At 39.6% G+C, this 18929-nt stretch overlaps 3 protein-coding genes across 5 annotated transcripts; 1 reads left to right on the forward strand and 2 right to left on the reverse strand.

Moving 5' to 3' along the window:
* Positions 1–10: 10 nt before the first annotated feature.
* On the reverse strand, positions 11–2838 carry smpdl3b (sphingomyelin phosphodiesterase acid like 3B). The gene is made up of 8 exons (XM_084556954.1): positions 2665–2838; positions 2368–2581; positions 1980–2077; positions 1734–1877; positions 1412–1581; positions 727–907; positions 488–621; positions 11–387 (listed from the first exon to the last, which is right to left on the reverse strand). The coding sequence occupies exons 1-8, from the start codon at positions 2723–2725 to the stop codon at positions 25–27; spliced, it is 1365 nt and encodes a 454-aa protein (XP_084413080.1). The 5' UTR covers positions 2726–2838; the 3' UTR covers positions 11–24.
* Positions 2839–3934: 1096 nt separating this feature from the next.
* Positions 3935–11639, forward strand: rpa2 (replication protein A2). Its single transcript, XM_084556953.1, has 9 exons — positions 3935–4075; positions 4289–4383; positions 4631–4732; positions 7046–7159; positions 7796–7870; positions 8221–8337; positions 9465–9593; positions 9890–9984; positions 11128–11639. Exons 1-9 carry the CDS (start codon positions 4063–4065, stop codon positions 11213–11215), a joined length of 828 nt encoding a protein of 275 aa, XP_084413079.1. The 5' UTR covers positions 3935–4062; the 3' UTR covers positions 11216–11639.
* A 1357-nt stretch (positions 11640–12996) lies between these two features.
* Positions 12997–18469, reverse strand: themis2 (thymocyte selection associated family member 2). Of its 3 annotated transcripts, XM_084556319.1 has the most exons (6): positions 17887–18469; positions 17456–17596; positions 16946–17371; positions 15155–16365; positions 14754–14874; positions 12997–14246 (listed from the first exon to the last, which is right to left on the reverse strand). In XM_084556319.1, exons 1-6 carry the CDS (start codon positions 17987–17989, stop codon positions 14134–14136), a joined length of 2115 nt encoding a protein of 704 aa, XP_084412445.1. In that variant the 5' UTR covers positions 17990–18469; the 3' UTR covers positions 12997–14133. The 3 variants fall into 3 exon arrangements, with proteins under 3 accessions (XP_084412445.1, XP_084412443.1, XP_084412444.1); XM_084556317.1 differs by having other exon boundaries at positions 16946–17596; XM_084556318.1 differs by lacking the exon at positions 17887–18469 and having other exon boundaries at positions 16946–17682.
* Positions 18470–18929: the final 460 nt, after the last annotated feature.

Below are 18929 nucleotides of genomic sequence, written 5' to 3' on the forward strand. Positions count from 1 at the left end.
CGACATCTGTGATAGTGATGATCATCACAGGCCGACCCACACCAAAGTTATTGCCACAGAGACGACTGGCAGCAACCCACTGTTAATGGAAGCTGCCCCTTCTTTTTCCAGACAGTGTTCATACTTGTCAAAGTCTACCTCTCTCGCTGCACACACGTGGTCCACACGGCACTTACTGTCACAGTCTGTCAGGTCGTAGCTGACAGAGTTGAAATCGTAGTACTTCTGTAGGTAGCGGGGATCATTAGCTATGCGCTCCAGAACTTGATGCATGGATGTCGGAGAGGCGTCGGGTACTCTGAAACTCTCTGTGAGGCGATATTCTTTCTCCCAGCGACCTTTGACTGCATTAGCGTGAGTGAGGTTCAGATAATAGGTCACCACATCCTGTTCAAAAATATGGTTTAGAACAGCAGCTCAAAAGAACCATAGATCAAAGCCTCTGAACATAACTGAAGGTGCATTTTAAAGATTGTCTGTGACTTACTTTAACCAGGAGAGTTTCTGTGTCATATTCAAAGACCCGAATCCCAGGGTTGTTGGCACCATCCACAACTCCAGGAAGTGTTGTTTTCCATGGGGTGACACCTGGGCTGAGGAACATTGTACTAATAGGAGAACCTGTAGAAACAGAAAAGACATATGACTTCGTGTATGCCCTAAATTCATGTAAACATCAGGACAATGGAGAAAGATAGTAGCAGTTGTACTAAAACTGTGACCTACCCTCTGTGTTGTAGAACATGCGGAAGCTATCAGTATGGTGATGGCCAAAGAATTGTCCGATTATGACGGAATGATGCTTTTCAATTAACTCCAAGTATCGCTGGTTGAACTTTTGTGTGAACCATGGTTTACTTCTTTTCTTCTCAAAGAAACCAGGGGGAACATGGCCAATTATATACACCTGTTAGAAAACCAAACAAATAATGAGTTAGAAGAAATATGTTTCTGTTAAGCAGGAGTTGAGTTGGGAGAGCAACCTGACATATATCTAGGCCGTGTCTAGTTGTGCAAGTTAACATCTTCCCTAGGAGATATTTACTTGTTATTTACAGTTGACCTCAAAGTGTCCTTTTTTCTGTTGTGCAGTATTAGAATGTCTTAACAGTTTCTGTCACGCAGGTCATGATTAAAAAAAGCAGAACTGGAAAAAACGTTTAGATCAGTTGGGAAATGTCTTTAAGAAACCTTAAACAAGGCCACTTACCTTTGTTTTAGATATAGCAGTAAAAAAAGAGGTACTCGTTTTAAACTGAGTCTTTTTTTGTTCCCTACGTCAGGCAGACATTACAAATTAGAAGGCGGGATAGCTGTTACTAAATCCCGCAATGTCAGATTATGAGGATGCTCCTGCTTTTAAATTCAGTTTAACCCCTGCAGCAAGGTATCCAAATACAAGATGCTTTGCCTTCTCTTTGTTGTTGGCCGCCTGTGTAAGAACCTCATCCGACCACCGAAACTGGTCCGCTGGGTCGTCCATGTCCTGGGTTAGCTTGTTCTGGTCATAGTAGAGATTAGTGTTAAGCACCAGCATCCTGAAGCCCGGTCGATTCAGCAGCGTTTCTGTGTAATATCCACCTGTGCAACAAGAACATTCCAAAAAAAAAAAAAGTGTTTCCAGTTGTGTATTTTGGTACAGCATGTGCCATGTACTGAAAATAAAATAAAATAAAATAGATTCTTAATAAAAGGAAATGTGCTTATGTTTGTAAGTATCAGAGGAAGCTCACCATTTCTAAATGTTTTATTGGAAGTTGGCTCCAGCCAGTCATGCCACATGTCTGCTATTTTTTCATAGATGGCGTTTGGGCCTGCAGGAAGCTGACTTTTGGGGTGGTAGTCATGGTTGCCCAAGGCAGAGTACACTTTAGTGCCTAAAGAAAGCAGTAGAGTTAATAATTACTACATGAAAGATAGTTAAAGCGAAACGCTATGGTAAATGTTAAGGTTCTATTACATACATCTATTACACTTACTTGGAAACACCTCACTTATGATGTAAGTAAGGTTGCTGACAATGTTAAGCACTTCTGCTTCCCCCAAATCCTCATTGGGTACATGTGGTGTGTCATCTCTGAGAAGTAAAACAGTTTTTACAGTTTTTCTTAGGTTTTAGGGGCTGAGTAGAGGAAGTGGTGGTTTCTTGGGCCTAATTTAAAGTTACACTGGTATTAAGTGTAATGTACAGTAAGTTACGGCTGTTTTATTGAAGTGCGTCAATGTGTTGATGCAAAGCTGTCTCCCCTGTGCACGAGGTGTCATAAAAGAGATAATCCCGATGACTGTAAAGGGGGACAAACCTTTCTACTTGGATAGGGATTTGAGACAACACCCAGATCAATATAAAATGTTCCAGAAACATACCCCGTCCATACGATGAAGTCCGGATCTGGTAGAATATTTTTCATTGCATACACCGAGGAGTTGATCAGGTGCCATGGCGAGTCACAAGCATAGTCTCCATATTTACCCGCACTGGCTGCAGGTCTTTTACCGCTGGACGCGCACACCAGTTCAGGATTGTCGCTCAGTTTGTACGTTGGGTCCCAATGGAGATCCGTGATGTGCCAAAAGTTCCCTGGATAAAATCGTTGCGTAATTACGCACTGCAACATGTGACTGGTGATTTCCAAATAATATAATATTGATTGTGCTGCTTACCTGACAGCGCAAGTGATTCTTTGAAAAGCAGACAATATAAGAGTACCCAGGCAGCGGACATGTTGAACTCTTCGTGGAAAGGAAACTTCAAACAAAAGTCAAGTCCAGGTTTGAGAGGTAAGTCTATAAAGGGCGAAACAAGATAAGATATCACTTGAAGGTGGTACTATAATCCAACTGGTTCTCTTTATATGGCTCCTTATACTGATAAACATAAAACGGAAAGCAGACGGCCTCACATGGACAACAGCCTACCTCAGTTATTGCCAAATAAAGACGTTGAATTAAAAGGAAAAGTAACGCTTGGTCCACAGCGCAAAATAAATTAACAAATATCTGTATCTTGTATCAAAATAAAAAGTCTGTATCATGTGGAATTATATGTGATCAACAATGGATATGTATTTATAGTGGCCGAGTCATGAGTGTCATAGAAAGGCATGTAAACTATTTATATGATGGCTAAAGATAAAATGAGTAGACTTACACTTACCTTTTATGGTATGCAGTATATATTGTATAGTCTTATATAGTCTTTTTGTTTTGGTTACACTGTTAGGCTTATATTTCACTTATGGCATTTTTGAAGCCACGAGAAAATACGAGTATCATTCGAAGGCAGCATTATATAATGCTGCCTTCGAATGATACTCGTATTTTCCAGAGTCGAGGTTGAAATATTTTAAGCTAACTGTAGATAATTACCCTATTTGGTTTTGTTGTTGTTGTTGTTTTTTTGGTTGAAATATTAATAGCATTTCTACTTATATTGTTTTGACACCAATGTGATATTTTAGTAGAATAAGATGTGTTAAGTAGATATAGATACACATGTTATGATATCTCAGATATCTCTTATAATGTCCGTGGTGTTATACAGGTACTATCATTCTAAAATTACACTTTTCTCTAAATAAATTAGAAACTACTACGTGACAATCCAGCATACACAAACTCCCAACAGTGTGTGTGTGTGTTGGTAGTATTTGCGGCAGAGCCTGAAAGCAGCTAAACGCTCGGCCGTGTGCTGCCAACATTGTTGTACCCTGAGATTTATCTTTCAGGTACATCTTTCTCCGAGGTTGTGTGCCAGTCGGTTGAGTAATATCAGACAAAACAGCGGTTAATATGCGCTAAAAGTTGAGCTGGGACTACAACCGATGCTCTTAAACAGATCAAAGCTAGCACCAAAGTGGAAGCGAAGGCCTGACAAGCAAAAATGAGGGCTAAAACAACCTGTCACAATCTGCGCGGGACTTCTGCTGTGCGCATGCTCTGTACACCATTGAGTGGCGCGCGGGAGTACACAAGGAAGGCTACAGAAGTGCAGCAGACCCTGCTCCATATTGTCAGTAACGTTTCATATTAGTTTTATCAACTTACATACAACGTGCCAACATGTGGAATCAGGGTGAGTATAATGTTTACACTGTTGTGTTTATAAAGCGACTTGGTGGGCTTGTTGACGTTGTCTGTTTGTGGCTAACGTTAGCTTGGCCACTAATTTGCCTCTTCTTTGTTGCTGTGGGATGTTAATGTTACCATTGTCAGTTATGTATGCTTTAAATGAAAGGAATGAATTATAGGCGCGTCCTCAGTTAAGCTGGCTTTTGGTGTTTTTCAGGAGGATACGGTGAGTCTACTATGGCTGGGGGTTACACTCAATCTCCAGGAGGCTTTGCATCACCTGCCTTATCCCAGGGAGGAGAGAAGAAAGGGGTTCGTACTAAAATCTACTCTGCAATATCCTTTTAATTCATTAAAAACAGATCTATAGCAGTAAACACGGTCTGAAAATCTATCAAACCAACACTATCAATCGCTAAACACATCTGAAAGTCAATCAAAACAACACTATCCCTCTTTATATGCCTTTGTGCTCATAATGTATAGTGGTGGACACACTGACTGAAGGTGTCAACCTGTGTGTTTGTGTGTGTGTGTGTTTTTGTTTTGTTTTTTGCAGAGAACTCGTGCTACTCAAATAATCCCCTGCACAGTGTCTCAGCTGATGTCTGCTTCACAGGCTGAAGAGGCCTTCAGAGTAGGAGATGTGGAAATTGCCCAGGTAAGCTGAATAAGAGCAGGGAGGGTACAACATGCAGCTTGGTGCAAATACACAAGGGCTTGAACTGATGATAATGTTTGTTTTTAAAGCATGACAAGAATTTATTTTTTTAAATTGTGTGATTTGTCAGAGTAAATAGTCTCAATATATTGATTTTACTAAAGCAAGAAAGACTACAAATCCTAGATAGTAAGCTAGAATCTCTGAAAGTTTGTCTACTTTTGTATATATTTATTTTTGGTGTGTAATAAACCAAAATCACATCCCTGTGGTGTAAAAAAAAAAGTGTTCTTCTGATTTAATGGCAGTTGGCCATCGTCAAAGCTGCAAAAAATTTAACGTGATTAAACATGTCTGCTGTGTGGAAGTACTTTACTTCAACCGTCTCAACGCTACATTAGTGTTGATAACCCTATTTATAATACAAGTAAAATAAGAAGAACCTTTATGAATCTGTAGGGAAGGAAATTTTGTTTACTTATGACTCGATCGGGACTCAGCTCAGCCAATTTTCAACATTAAAAGATCAGTATTGATGTATCTACCATGCATACAGTCCCTGACAAAAGTCTTGTCACTTATCCATTTTGTAGAAACAACAGTTTATAACCTGACTTTTAATTAATCCATTGGTTTTAGAAATGGCTCATATGAAAGCTAAAACCCTCCCAAATTATGTTTGATATACTAAAATAAATTTGCTTCACTGAAGAAAGATTGATCATTTAATGAACACAGAAAGGTCAGATTTTGGCAAGACAAAAGTTTTGTCGCCTACAGAAAGTAATGTGAAAATTGAACAAATCATTTACTTCAAATACAAAAATATGATGCATAACATCAGTGAATTAAGTACTGGTGCTGTGAGATCCATATTTAATATCTTGTATGACTTCCATGAGCTTGAAGGACTGCATCCATGCGGTTCGACAATGATTCATACAATTTATTGATGAAGTCATCAGGAATAGCAAAGAAAGCAGTCTTACAAGAATAAGAAAAAGATTTGAAGAGACTGGAGATGTTTTTGACAAGCCCAGGTCCGGCAGACCCCGCAAGACAACTGCTCGGGAGGACCGTTTGTTGGCTCGAAAATCCAAGGCCAGCCCCTTTTCCACTGCAGCAGAGCTCCACCAGGCCTGGTCACCTCAAGTCCCCGTGTCAACCAGAACAGTTTGTAGAATCCTGTCTCGAAATGGCCTCCATGGTAGAATCAGTGCCCAGAAACCAGCACTAAACAAAAGGCAATTAAAAAAACGTGTGGCATTTGCCAAGGCCCACAGCCTGCTAAAAGGATGGACGCTGGAAAAGTGGCAGAAGGTGGATTTCTCAGATGAATCTTCGGTTGAATTACATCACAGCCGCCGCAAATATTGCAGGAGACCTACTGGAGCTCGCATGGATCCGAGATTCACCCAGAAAACAGTTAAATTTGGTGGCGGGAAAATCATGGTCTGGGGTTACATCCAGTATGGGGGTGTGCGAGAGATTTGCAGGGTGGAAGGCAATATCAATAGCGTAAAATATCAAGAAGTATTAGCTACCTCTTACATTCCCAACCATAAAAGGGGTCAAATTTTGCAGCAGGATGGTGCTCCATCGCATACTTCCATCTCTACATCAAAGTTCCTCAAGGCGAAGAAGATCAAGGTGCTCCAGGACTGGCCAGCCCAGTCACCAGACATGAACATCATTGAGCATGTCTGGGGAAGAATGAAAGAGGAAGCATGGAAGACGAAACCAAAGCATCTTGATGAACTCTGGGAGGCATGTAAGACTGCTTTCTTTGCTATTCCTGATGACTTCATCAATAAATTGTATGAATCATTGTCGAACCGCATGGATGCAGTCCTTCAAGCTCATGGAAGTTATACAAGATATTAAATATGGATCCCACAGCACCAGTACTTAATTCACTGATGTTATGCATCATATTTTTGTATTTGAAGTAAATGATTTGTTCAATTTTCACATTACTTTCTGTAGGCGACAAAACTTTTGTCTTGCCAAAATCTGACCTTTCTGTGTTCATTAAATGATCAATCTTTCTTCAGTGAAGCAAATTTATTTTAGTATATCAAACATAATTTGGGAGGGTTTTAGCTTTCATATGAGCCATTTCTAAAACCAATGGATTAATTAAAAGTCAGGTTATAAACTGTTGTTTCTACAAAATGGATAAGTGACAAGACTTTTGTCAGGGACTGTATATAAACTCAACTGATTATACAAAACGGTGTGTTATAATAAGTATGTGGTTATTAAACTTTCCTGACTGTATTGTTTGATAACTGTTCATGATCCGTGTCACAGGTCACCATTGTGGGTGTCATCAGAAGCACAGACAAGTCCATGACCAACATTCAGTACAAGGTCGATGATATGACAGGGGCTCCCATGGATGTGAAGCAGTGGGTGGACACAGAGGTAAATGGGTATAATTTCCCCATTTACAATACTTTCCTGTTGTTACTTAAGCACAGTTAACTGTAATATATAAACAAGTGGTTTAAAAAAAACTTTAAGCAGATTGCCCCATAGTTGGTGGTTTCCTGTTCAACTAAGATTTGGCAACCACATAAATCATGCATTCTTGGATCATTAATTAGAAAAAACTATTGAGCACGTATGTTTTGGTCATAATTGGTAGAATGATTAGTACAAATCATTTCTGTTCAATTGCATCGCAATTAAGAAAAAGAGAAAATGAAATGTTACTTGGTGCTAAAAGACTCCCTGCGCATATTGAGAACGAATTCCTTATATGTGTACATAGATACATGGCAAAATATTTGATCATAATTTTTTATTTTGTTTGATTTGATTAATGCGGCACAACTCCTATACTACTATACAACTCAAATACATGCTTACATTAAAAATAGGTTCTAGTAATCCCACAGTGTTAGCTATAAAATAACTGACTCCTCTTGTGCCTGTTGGGAATCTGAATATTGCTCGATTAATCCTTCTTTAGAAACTATATCAGATTTATTTTTTGTGTGTGATATTACAGAACTCAAAAGAGATTTTTGTTTTTTATTTTTTTTATTTTTTGTATAGGACCCTGGTGTGGACAGCACTGTCCTCCCCCCTGGAACATATGTCAAAGTCTCTGGCAATTTACGCTCCTTTCAGGTAAAGCCTTCTCCATAGTACCCAGAAACAAAAATGAACGTAGCCTTATGGTCCTTTGCAAGGCCACATGCCCATGTGACATTTCGGCTGCCATCTTATGTAGGAACTTTGTTGCACAAGCAGTAGTACTTGGAAAGTTTCATGAAATACATATCTACATGTTTTTGGGTGGGTCTTGTGTGCACTTGGTTCTATTAAAAAATGCTAAGGCACAATATGCTGATCAATTTAGTTTCTCGTTTCTTGAAATACATGCAGTTAATGTTTCCTAGACCTGTACCTCCATGATGTTCCTCAAAAATTCATCTGTACTGAGACTGAGAGTGTGTGCATTTGCTTTCCTGTCCCAGAATCACAGATCTGTCGTGGCGTTTAGCATCAGGCCACTGGAGGACATGAATGAAATCACCTCACACATGATGGAGGTCGTCTATGCACACATGATGCTCAGCAAACCTCAGACCATGGTGAGTAAATTGATCTCAAACAACAGCATTTACTGTCAGTTGAAAAATGAGGAAGTTAGGATCAGTTTCTTTGAGAATACCCAGAAACTCTAAGGGTTGTGCTATGAAGTCTTACCAGTGTTACTGCAGTAGCAGCATCGAAGGCAAGTGAGGATGTTTGGGTTGTTGGCTGCCTCCACACAGACAGTGTCGGGTTATTGACGGAGCAGCTGATAACACCTCAGTGTATAATTATTACATTACAGTCCAGAGATGTACAGTTCACATGGCGCCACACTAATAGCAGCTTTTTCATTTCCTCCTATAACTTTGATTACATTAACACATGCTGTCTCCTCGCTAACAAAACTGCATAACTTAAACTAACTGACATTCTTGAAATCGTAATTTCAACCTTAACTATGTCCCACATATTCAGTTTTGCTAATAGGGGTGCAACGGATCAAAAAACTCACGGATCGGATCATTTTTCGAATCAGCAAAAAAAAAAAAAAAGACAAGACAAGACAAATAAACATAAGTTTTGTCTTTTTGTTTATTAACACTTTTAAATTAAAATATATAAAATCAACTTAAAGTGCACAAGACATAATATCTTCTTTTTAACATAACTTAAAGTGCAACATAAAAAGGCATATCTCGTTTTCACTCCTGTCAGTGAAACACCGGGGTGATGTCGCTTCAAATGCGTGGCCATGCTTGATGTGTTTCCACTGTCATATGGCTTTCTTGTGCCACAGTGCCTACACACCGTCACGGTTTTATCCGCTAACCTCTTTCCTTCATCATTATATTTGACAGGGAAGCCAAATTCCCCCATACAGGGGATTTAAATGACGCGGGGCGTTCAAGCTCCTCCGTTCCTCCGCTCGCCATGACCACGCTGTGTATGGACTGAACATGCGCACAACTTTTTTTTTTTTTTTCATAAATCAATCCGTCGATCACGTGTGTGCCAAACCGAAGATATTGATCCGATCGGATCACGGATCAGTGATGATCCGTTGCACCACTATTGCTAATGCTAATGTCGACATATATATATATGTTTTTAAATACCCTGTATGCTGTTATTAAAAAAAAATAAAAAAATTGTCAACCCACTTTACGACTTGGTTCTCTTTCAGTCCGTTGCTGGAGGAGGAATGAGCAGTAACGTCACGTCGTTGTCACGACCAGCCGTGGGAAGTATGGGAGGGAGCTACGCAGGCGCCAACGACATGGCTAATAATGGGCTGAGCGGAAATCAGAATCAGGTGAGCGTAAATGTGTGAAAAAGCAGTCACAAACAAATCAAGAGACTATTTTTACTACCGCAGATTAACGTGGACAAGAACATGAGCTAGATATGAAAACAGTTTATGTCTCACCAAAATTATTATTTTGCTGGAAGTTCCTACACTGTGACAGACTTCCTGTCTCCATCCTGTAAATGTCAAATTCAGAAATAGTTGTCCTTTCTCAGTGACCTAATAGTATCGCAAAGAGAACTTCTTTTTGCAGTTTGACGCTGTTTGGGGTTTTAATGCTCTGTCCATGTTTTTGTCACCAGGTCCTGAGTTTGATAAGAGGCTGCCCAGACCAGCAGGGCATCAGCATTCAGGACCTAAAGCAGAGGCTCGGTGGCATGAGTATGGCCGTCATCAAGTAAGAGAAGTTCAACGTTAACGTTTCAAAGGCGTTAACTGATGGAAAATAAAATAATTCTTGTGTCTGACCATAGAAAACCGTCTTTTAAAGCAGAACTTTGACTGAGTTGTAAAATCCTAAATAAATTTAACTTCCTTTTTTTTTTTACTTTTTTTTTTTATTTAGGGTCTTACTGTGTAGCCCTTTTCCAAAACTTTTACATGTTGGGATGTTTTGGCTGTTTAAAAAATGAATGGAGAACTTGTTTAAGAGAAGAAAAAAAAAAAGGTTACAAGTTAATAGTAGAAAAGGCTTATAATAATTGAGGTACAGTCTCTTTCTAAAACTTTATTTCACAATCAAGACTCTCAAATACCAGAGTTTCATTATACTATATAAAACATATATATATTCAGAAAATAGTCTTTCGTGATTCAAGTTGATTATTGTGAATTCCATAATGTGTTAATGATAACATACAGAGGTGTAAAATACCGTTTCTGCTAGTCCCACTGTGCTATATAAATGATTACAAGACCGACCCAATAACTAGTTCTACTTCTGCAACTGCTGTCGTGCTACTTTCACTAACTACTTCCACTACCACATATTATGCCCCAGAATACAAAAGGAACACATAAACAGCAGATATACAAGTGGAGCTTTGACTGTGCAGTGAATGTACTCTGGTGATGATATGTACAACTACACAGTAGAACGTCAAGTACGAATGCTAACTATACAGTGAATGAATACTGTTTTTGATATGTGCAACTTAATACTATTTCATTTGAAATCTGTTAGAACAAAGATTTCATACTATATCTTCTGAGCTGTCATTTGCTCTTTATGTATTAGGCGCTTTTGGGCTGACCTAAACTATAGCTCTTGCATGAAGGTAGGTACTTTCCTAGCACAAGAGGAACGTAACACAATTGTAGTGTACAGTGCTCAGTCAAACACGTGCATGACTTAGCAACTCGCATTTAACAATACAAACAGAAAAAAAAATGCTTAGATGGAGAAGTGTGGCGTTCACGTGTCACGTCTGAGACCACAGAACAGTCTGGTTTGAGAGCAGCTATTATAAACCTTTCTATTGTACTGTCTGTCTCATATGTCTAAAAAATGCTACATGTGTTTCTCTTTGTCTTCCGACAGGCAAGCTGTTGAATTTCTGAGCAACGAAGGTCACATTTTTTCCACCATTGATGAAGACCACTACAAATCAACAGACAACGATGATTAGACACTGTCTTAGCACCTGCCGGGTGATTTTGTTTGAATTTAACCTGACAAAATCATTAGTATGGATAATATGGTGGATTGTAACTCAAATCAGCCCAGTCTAATTCCTCTGACCTCTTTAAAGCAGCAGAACAGAGTGACTTCTTATCTGTCAAGGTGCTGTCATGTGGTTGATGTTAGTCAAAGAACATGCGTTTTAGGTTTGATGAGGCCTTTGGTTTACACATCCTGTAACCTTGAGGTTGCTTCTGCTACTTTGCAAGTCCCAAATGTATTGCTGTTGAAGAAGCCGTTGTTGTTAGTTAATACTATTGATCTTTCTCTCCATCCTAAAAGATTTTGTAATTTTTAAAGTTTTGGAATACAAGCACTCGATTTATTTTTGTCTATATAAAACTTACTTTTGCAAAATTAAAAGATTGTACACAATAGTGGGTGTCCTTTACTAGCATTTTTTGCAGTTTGTCAAGTAAATAAAAATATTCTATACACTAAATACAATATCATAAGAATAGTTTATTAACAGTGGGAATGAAAGTGAAAGATGGACAGACATATATATATAGATATATATACACATATATGTACATATACACATATATATATATATATATACACACACATACACACACAGATTCAGTAGATAGAGCGGGTTGTCCACGAACCAGAGGGTTAGCGGTTTGATCCCCAAAATGTGCCACATGCCGTACATACATATGTATGTGTGTGTGTGTGTGTGTGTGTGTGTATGTGGTGTGTATGTATATATACATTCACACACACACACACACACACTATATTGCCAAAAGTATTCGCTCACCTGCCTTTGATGCATATGAACTTAAGTGACATCCCATTCTTAATCCATAGGGTTTAATATGACGTCAGGCCAACCCTTGCAGCTTTAACAGCTTCAACTCATCTGGCAAGGCTTTCCACAAGGTTTAGGAGTGTGTTTATGGGAATTTTTGACCATTCTTACAGAAATACATTTGTGAGGTCAGACACTTGTTGGATGAGAAGGCCTGGCTCACAGTCTATCAGGTTGAGGTCAGGACTCTGTGCAGGCCAGTCAAGTTCTTCCACACCAAACTCACTCATCCATGACTTTATGGACCCTGCTTTGTGCACTGGTGCACAGTCATGGACAATTCCATGCTACCAACTTTGTGGGAACAGTTTAGGGACGGCCCCTTCCTGTTCCCACAAAGTTGGTAGCATGGAATTGTCCAAAATCTCTTGGTATGCTGAAGCATATCAAGAGATTTCCCTTCACTGGGACTAAGTGGCCAAGCCCAGCTCCTGAAAAACAACCCCACACCATAATCCCTCCTCCACCAAACTTCACACTTGGTATAATGCAGTCAGACAAGTACCGTTCTCCTGGCAACCGCCAAACCCATATTCGTCCACCAGATTGCCAGATGGAGAAGCGTGATTCGTCACTCCAGACCCATTCTTTCACAAATGTTAGAAGAAGCAGCCTACATGCCTAGGTGCTTGATTTTATACACCTGTGGCCATCGCAGTGATTGGAACACCTGAATTCAGTTATTTGGATGGGTGAGTGAATACTTTTGGCAATATAGTGTGTATATATATGTATATATATATATATATATATACACACTGTACGTTTATTCATATTCAAATATCGACATGCCTACTTTATCATACATGTTTGTATGATAATTTGATGTTTAATTTGTTAATTTTGCATCGTTTGTATGGTCAGGAAGGATGCACAGCACATCTTGTGACACTTTTATATGGCTCCAGGGGTACACACTGTAAACAAGGTTCAACAAAGTTTGAACAAACCAAACGGGTCTGGGTGCATTCAGAAGTCATATTTTATAATTAATGTCATCAGTACAAAATTAAGCACAATACGCTACAAACAACTGACATAATAGTTTGAACCTTAAAATAAATGGAGATGATATGGACAATGGAAGGCCCATAAGTCAACGAAGTTGCAAAAAACTCATTCTTTTGTGATAATGTTGCCGTCCGACACCAGTTTGCTCACACAATTAGTTTGATGTGGTTTGAGGGAGAGCTATTGCCATTGCAGTGATACTAGTTTGTGGTTTAGACTGTTGCCACCCATCAATGGCTGGATTGAGCCTTTAGAGTTAGCATATATACTGTAGACAGTTGACATATACATAAAATGCAACCCATAGCTACCCCCTGTGAAGCTTATAAATGTGAATTTTTAAGTTACAGATTCAGCTCTGATCATTTGTAGGGCTGTTGTTTGTGGTGTCATATTGGACTGTTGCCTTCTGCAGGGTGTTATGGCTGCTTTATACCATATATACATACAGTAAAACAGTAATATATACAGTAATTAACTGCTTGGTATTGCACAATATAAATATATTAATTGTATACAGAACTATTAACTACAGCCCCAAAATTTACCACATGGTCAAATAAATGCAAAAAGTGTTTCCAAGGATAGTTTGTTCAACCAAAGTTTGTGTCGAGGAAAACCTCAGCATCAAAGAGGGAAGTATTTTTGGCAGAGGAGCAAAGTAGCAAGTCAGAGGAAATTCCGCTGACTATGGCAGAAGCACCAGATACTGACAGTTTGTTGTTAGGGAACCAAATAAAGAGTTGCTCAAAAGCCTACAAATATCCATCTCATGGGTTATTGCAGGCCGTATACTAGCATACAATCAAGAATATGCAGTTGTAACTTAAAGCTTCAATTTTGTTTTCTTAAATATGTTCAACTGATGATATTTAGCATAAGTCTTAACTTAACATTTTTGATTTCATGCACAGGTCTTACCTTGACATGACATCTTAAATAACTGAGACACTTTTGTTCTTGTTACATTCAGTTCTCATTTCCCTTGTGTTATATCTCACAAGTGTCTCTCTCTCTCTCTCTTCTTTTTTTTTTTTTTAATAGAACATGACATTCTCTTGTGCTGTCTTCACCAATGACACCAAAGTCTCATCCACAGTTTCGTAGTCATGGTCACTGTCCACATCAGCTTCAATGTCACACACAGGTGCTGGGGAGAAATAAGCATGATATATAATTAGTAACATTCCCAATATTCTCCTTTTATCATTTGCTACACACAATGTGATTGTCTCTTGACAATTATGCATGGAATGACTATAAAAACATCAGATTTTGTCTTAAGAACTAGGTCCGAGAGACCATGAACTCCATTAAGTTCCATTAGTGTCACAACGTATTAAAAATGATACTTCACTGAACTGTTGTTGGAGTCATACACTGGGAACAAAAATCCCGACGATGTGTGTCAATGCACTGATGAAGCACTATTTTTACGTGCTTTAATAGCTTGTTTTAGAGAATACAGTGGCCTTTTTAAAATACTAGCTCAGTTATACAATTGCATCTTCAACTGGTACATGTGGGCTTGTGGCTGATGTCCACAGCCCAGACTAGGAAGTGTTTTTGATTTCGTCATGAATCAAAAACGTGAGGAATACACACTAACTGAACATAGGAATTATTCTTCCAGAGAGATATAGAAAGTGAGATTCACCTGTTTTCTTAGACTCCTCAATTCTTACATAAGTGTTCGGCAGAGCCTTGCCAATTGTCGCTTCAGCCCCGGAGGGCTTTCGGGGTAGGATTGGTGGTAAGGGTTCATCGTCCGCGTTAGCCTGCGAAACGAGAGGAAGTAAGAAACTGTGTTGTTACAAGCATGACTTGTTAACCACGACAAAAAAGTGGAAGCATCAGTCTGACATTTTACCAAGTTTAATGTTTCCTGGAACTGACATCGTGAGAAATGTTTTAAGAGAGTTATTACACTGGGGTGTGGTTTACAGATGGGGTTGAGCAACATGACAAGATATCATGTTAAAAGCAACAGCTGTAAAACAAGTACATGCTAAACAGCTCTCAAACATGTAATATAATGTAATGTTAAGTCTTACTTACAGGGGGTGGTGGAGCTGGTGGCCTTTTTTTGTTATTTAAAGTCAAATCACTGAACTCTTTGGTTGGGACGCTTTTGTCTGCGCGACGTTTGGTTTTATCTTTCTTTGAAGATTTCGATTTTTTGGGAGGTTTCACACTTGACAAATTTCGCTTTGGTGGTCGAGGTGGAGGAGCTTCTTCCGGGGTACCCTGTTTGCGAAATTCATAAAAGAATGTGTCTGTCACCTCGGTAACCCTGTCTACGTGGCACTTTGGGGGCTGACCGTGGGGCCATGGCAGGGGGTCCTTAGTGAAAGAGACGGACATAGAGAGCCAGTTAGCTGGGATCTCAAAACAGTAGTCTGGCTTGTGTAAAAGGCTTGCCTGGATGGTGGGCTCCAGCATGGCCCCCTCTATCCTGAGACATGGAAACCCAACTAGTGGATCATTCTCCAGTTCTGTATCGCGGCTCACCACTTTAACATCCAGTGGCAAATTAAACTCCTTACCCAAGTCCCTGAGTTTGTACTTCTTGTTATCACCTAGTATTTCCACAAAGTGACACTGCATGTACAGAGGCAGAAAAATCTCCTCTTTTTCATCGTCCTCTTTGACTTTCTCCTTTTCGTCATCATCATCATCATCATCATCCCCATCATCTGGTTCTTGAAGACGCTGACACAAAAGAGCCTCAACAGACTGCCTCTGTGCCACGTTACTTTCACTCGGCAACTCCATTCTATCGCAGCGCAAAACCTCCAGCTGTTCCCCCACACTCAGGGCAGGCAGGCCTTCCTCCTCAACCTCCTCACAGTTCCTTGTTACACTGACCTTCAGACCTGGTGTATTGAGTGAAGCAACATACAGCTCATACACAGAATTAAACTCTCTTGGCCGTCTCCGGAATCGTCCTCCATATTGCTGAGATACCAGGAAGTACTGCTGGGCTTTCCGGCTCTTCGAGCTGGAAAATAAAACCATGGCGGAGGTTCCTTTCTTGTGCAAAATCAGGTGCTTATCCTTGTTGAGTTCGGTCAGCCAGCTGCTCTTCAACAGAGAACGGCTCTCCGGGCCCTCTAATATCTCCGCTACTGCAGGAAATGATTCATCAGGCTGAGAAACGACCTCTGTCAGACTGAGGGGTGTCACAAAATCCACATCTTTACACACTTCTGTGACATCAACCACGTCCACCTCTAAGCTGGAGGGGAACTTCAATACGTTCTTCCTCACTGTTGAAAAAGGAAAAACTTTTAGAAAAAGCGAAGGCACTTACTAAAAGTGAAATGAAGTGAAACCAGAAAATGCTATGGTTTATCAGTGGCCGAAGGTACGTGCAACTAGCAGCGTGGCTCAAATACTCAGCAGTCATTCTGCATTCAGATTCTTCAAATATTATTAGCAAAATATACTTCAAGTTTGACAAGTAATGCAGAAAATATTATGTTAATTTAAAATACATTGTATTCTATGAGTGAAAAAGCTCAATACAGTTCAAAAGAAAGAATCACTGAAAGACTTTAAATAAATATATTTATCAGTGTTTAGTTTAGTCATAGTACTCATGGTTTTATGAGTAAAAACATAATCTCCATTTGAATAAATGTAATGTAAATAATAAAGTAACATGTGCCTAAAACTATAAATGTCACAATATGGAAGTGCAAGTTCCTCTTAATGAATAAATAATATAAAGTTAAAATCTACTGTAATTTACCCATTATCTACATTCAAGGGATTTTGAATTATGTTAACCATGTAAATATATGTAATTATTATTTATATAATAGTTAAAAAATAGGTTATTCTCACTGTTCATGATGGCTTGGACCTGGTATACTGGGCTGAGGATTAGGGGCCGCTGAGACTTGGCGGTGTTGTTGAAGCGAAACCTTCGACTACGCAGGGAGGGCGAGGTCATGATCTCTCTCAGAGTAAAGCATTCCTCGCTCTCACACTCATAAAACTCCCCTCGGGAAGAAAGAGGAATGCAAATGTCCGCCGAGGCTTCTTGTTGTCCTTTAACGTGGCAGCGGACTTGATCTTCTTCGCCCTCATGCTTCTCAATGGAGAGTACAGTCAAAGCTCTCCCGGCCCCCAGTGTGAAATTGCCAAGGGTTATCTTGGAGCGGCTGGTGAAAGTGAAGGGAAGGCAGGATTCCAGGCCTATGGGTCTCAGGCTCACCATCTCCTCTACCGTGCTGTACGGCATTTCCTCCGGTACAACCTTGAATAACCCTGAGGAAGAAGCAAGGTTTAATGAACAGCGACTAAACTGACTGAGACAATCTCTTGAAAATGTTGTGTGTATCTCCAGCCTACCCGTGTGGTTGATAGGCAGCTCAAATTTGTCATTGTTGCTGATGTCTTCGCAGCAAACTGATAAGAGCTCAATGCCAATAACCTTTATTAGATCCCCGGTAGAAAAGCACACTTCACTCCCAGAGATTTCATATATCGAACCTGAAAGAGAAAGTGAGAAATGGGGCAAGAAAGCAACAAAAATTTTAAAAATCGTCATTCAGCGTTTTCTTAACTACGACACAGTCTTACACGCTATCCAACATTTTTAATTCTTAGTCATAAACTCCCAACTACAACAAATACTCACTGTCGTATTAGGCAAGAAGATTAGATTAGTTTAGATTCAACTTTATTGTCATTACACATGTACAAGAAGTTAATATATTAATAAACGGTACAATATAGATAGAAATGTTCTTTCACCATTAAAAACGCAATAAGAGATTTACCTTGGAAATACACTCCAGAGCAAACTTGCAGAATTCTTGGCAGAAAGGTATTGTCCAACGATGCAATGAATTCTTGAAGTGGCAACGCAGTCATGCCTGCCATCACTGCTGCCTCAGTGTGCTGCAATCAAAAAAGAAGACAGGCAGCAAATGACAACTGCAGCACAAAAGGGGGATGCTTTCTCAGTCAAAAACCACAAATGTGAATGAGGAAGTTACAGGAGCTGTTTGCAGTACTTTTGCATTCACACATGTGAATGCCTGTGAACGCCTAGTGGCATCACTTCATACTTATTTTACAGTGAATATACTAAACAACACATGCCATTTCTTACTGCATATTTATTTCACGCAGCGAAAAACAAGCTATCACCAAGTGATAACAGACTGTGATTATCAAACACATTTCTCATGAAATGCGCCAAAAATTTTGAGCGTGTGTGTGTGTGTGTGCGGGAGTGTGTGTGTGTGCTTTTGTACAGCTATCTTTCTGAGGACCAATTGGAGCTTTACACCATCAGAGTGAGGACATTTGTGCAAAGTCTGTGACATCTTTACAAGACTGTGAAAGTTAAGACTTGGTTTTAGGGTAATGGTTACAATTAGGTCATGGTTAGGCACTTAGTTGAGATGGTTAGGGTTACGGTAAGGGGCTAGGGAAATCATTATGTCAAGGAATGTCCTCACAAGGACAGCCATGCCAACATATGGGTGTGAGTGAGAGAGTGAGAGAGAGACTGGTAACTTCAAATGCTGCTTCCTAGGGAATAACCAGGCCTCCTACTCCACTATGAAAAGGACAGAAATCTCTTCTTTCAAGCAGAGTTCAAGCAGATCCACTTGTTGGTCTGGCCAGACTGAAAGTTTTCATGGAATGTAACAGCTTCGTCAAAGGGCCAAATTTCATTTTAGTATCCGTCGAAATTTTTTGTTCAGCAGTGATGCCAAAACACACTAATGATAGTCTTAGTCAACACAACACGCAGACATGTTTCATCCAGGATTCATGGAGTTCCTTCGAATTTTAACTTTAGTCTCCTACA

The sequence above is a fragment of the Chelon labrosus genome (assembly GCF_963514085.1).
Source record: "Chelon labrosus genome assembly, chromosome: 12".
Lineage (NCBI taxonomy): Eukaryota > Metazoa > Chordata > Actinopteri > Mugiliformes > Mugilidae > Chelon > Chelon labrosus.

What these genes read in the sequence shown, in the direction of transcription:
- rpa2 (XM_084556953.1), top strand. An exon ending in AGCAGTGGGTGGACACAGAG is followed by an intron (nt 7,160 to 7,795) that starts GTAAATGGGTAT and finishes TTTTTTGTATAG; the next exon opens with GACCCTGGTGTGGACAGCAC. An exon ending in TCAGCAAACCTCAGACCATG is followed by an intron (nt 8,338 to 9,464) that starts GTGAGTAAATTG and finishes GTTCTCTTTCAG; the next exon opens with TCCGTTGCTGGAGGAGGAAT.
- themis2 (XM_084556317.1), bottom strand. Translation starts at nt 17,989, where the DNA reads ATGGCAGGCATGACTGCGTTGCCACTTCAAGAATTCATTGCATCGTTG. An exon ending in CTCTGGAGTGTATTTCCAAG is followed by an intron (nt 17,597 to 17,886) that starts GTAAATCTCTTA and finishes TTTCTCTTTCAG; the next exon opens with GTTCGATATATGAAATCTCT. An exon ending in CACCAGCTCCACCACCCCCT is followed by an intron (nt 14,875 to 15,154) that starts GTAAGTAAGACT and finishes CTCGTTTCGCAG; the next exon opens with GCTAACGCGGACGATGAACC.
- smpdl3b (XM_084556954.1), bottom strand. Translation starts at nt 2,725, where the DNA reads ATGTCCGCTGCCTGGGTACTCTTATATTGTCTGCTTTTCAAAGAATCA. An exon ending in CATAAGTGAGGTGTTTCCAA is followed by an intron (nt 1,878 to 1,979) that starts GTAAGTGTAATA and finishes TGCTTTCTTTAG; the next exon opens with GCACTAAAGTGTACTCTGCC. An exon ending in CAGAAACTCTCCTGGTTAAA is followed by an intron (nt 388 to 487) that starts GTAAGTCACAGA and finishes ATTTTTGAACAG; the next exon opens with GATGTGGTGACCTATTATCT.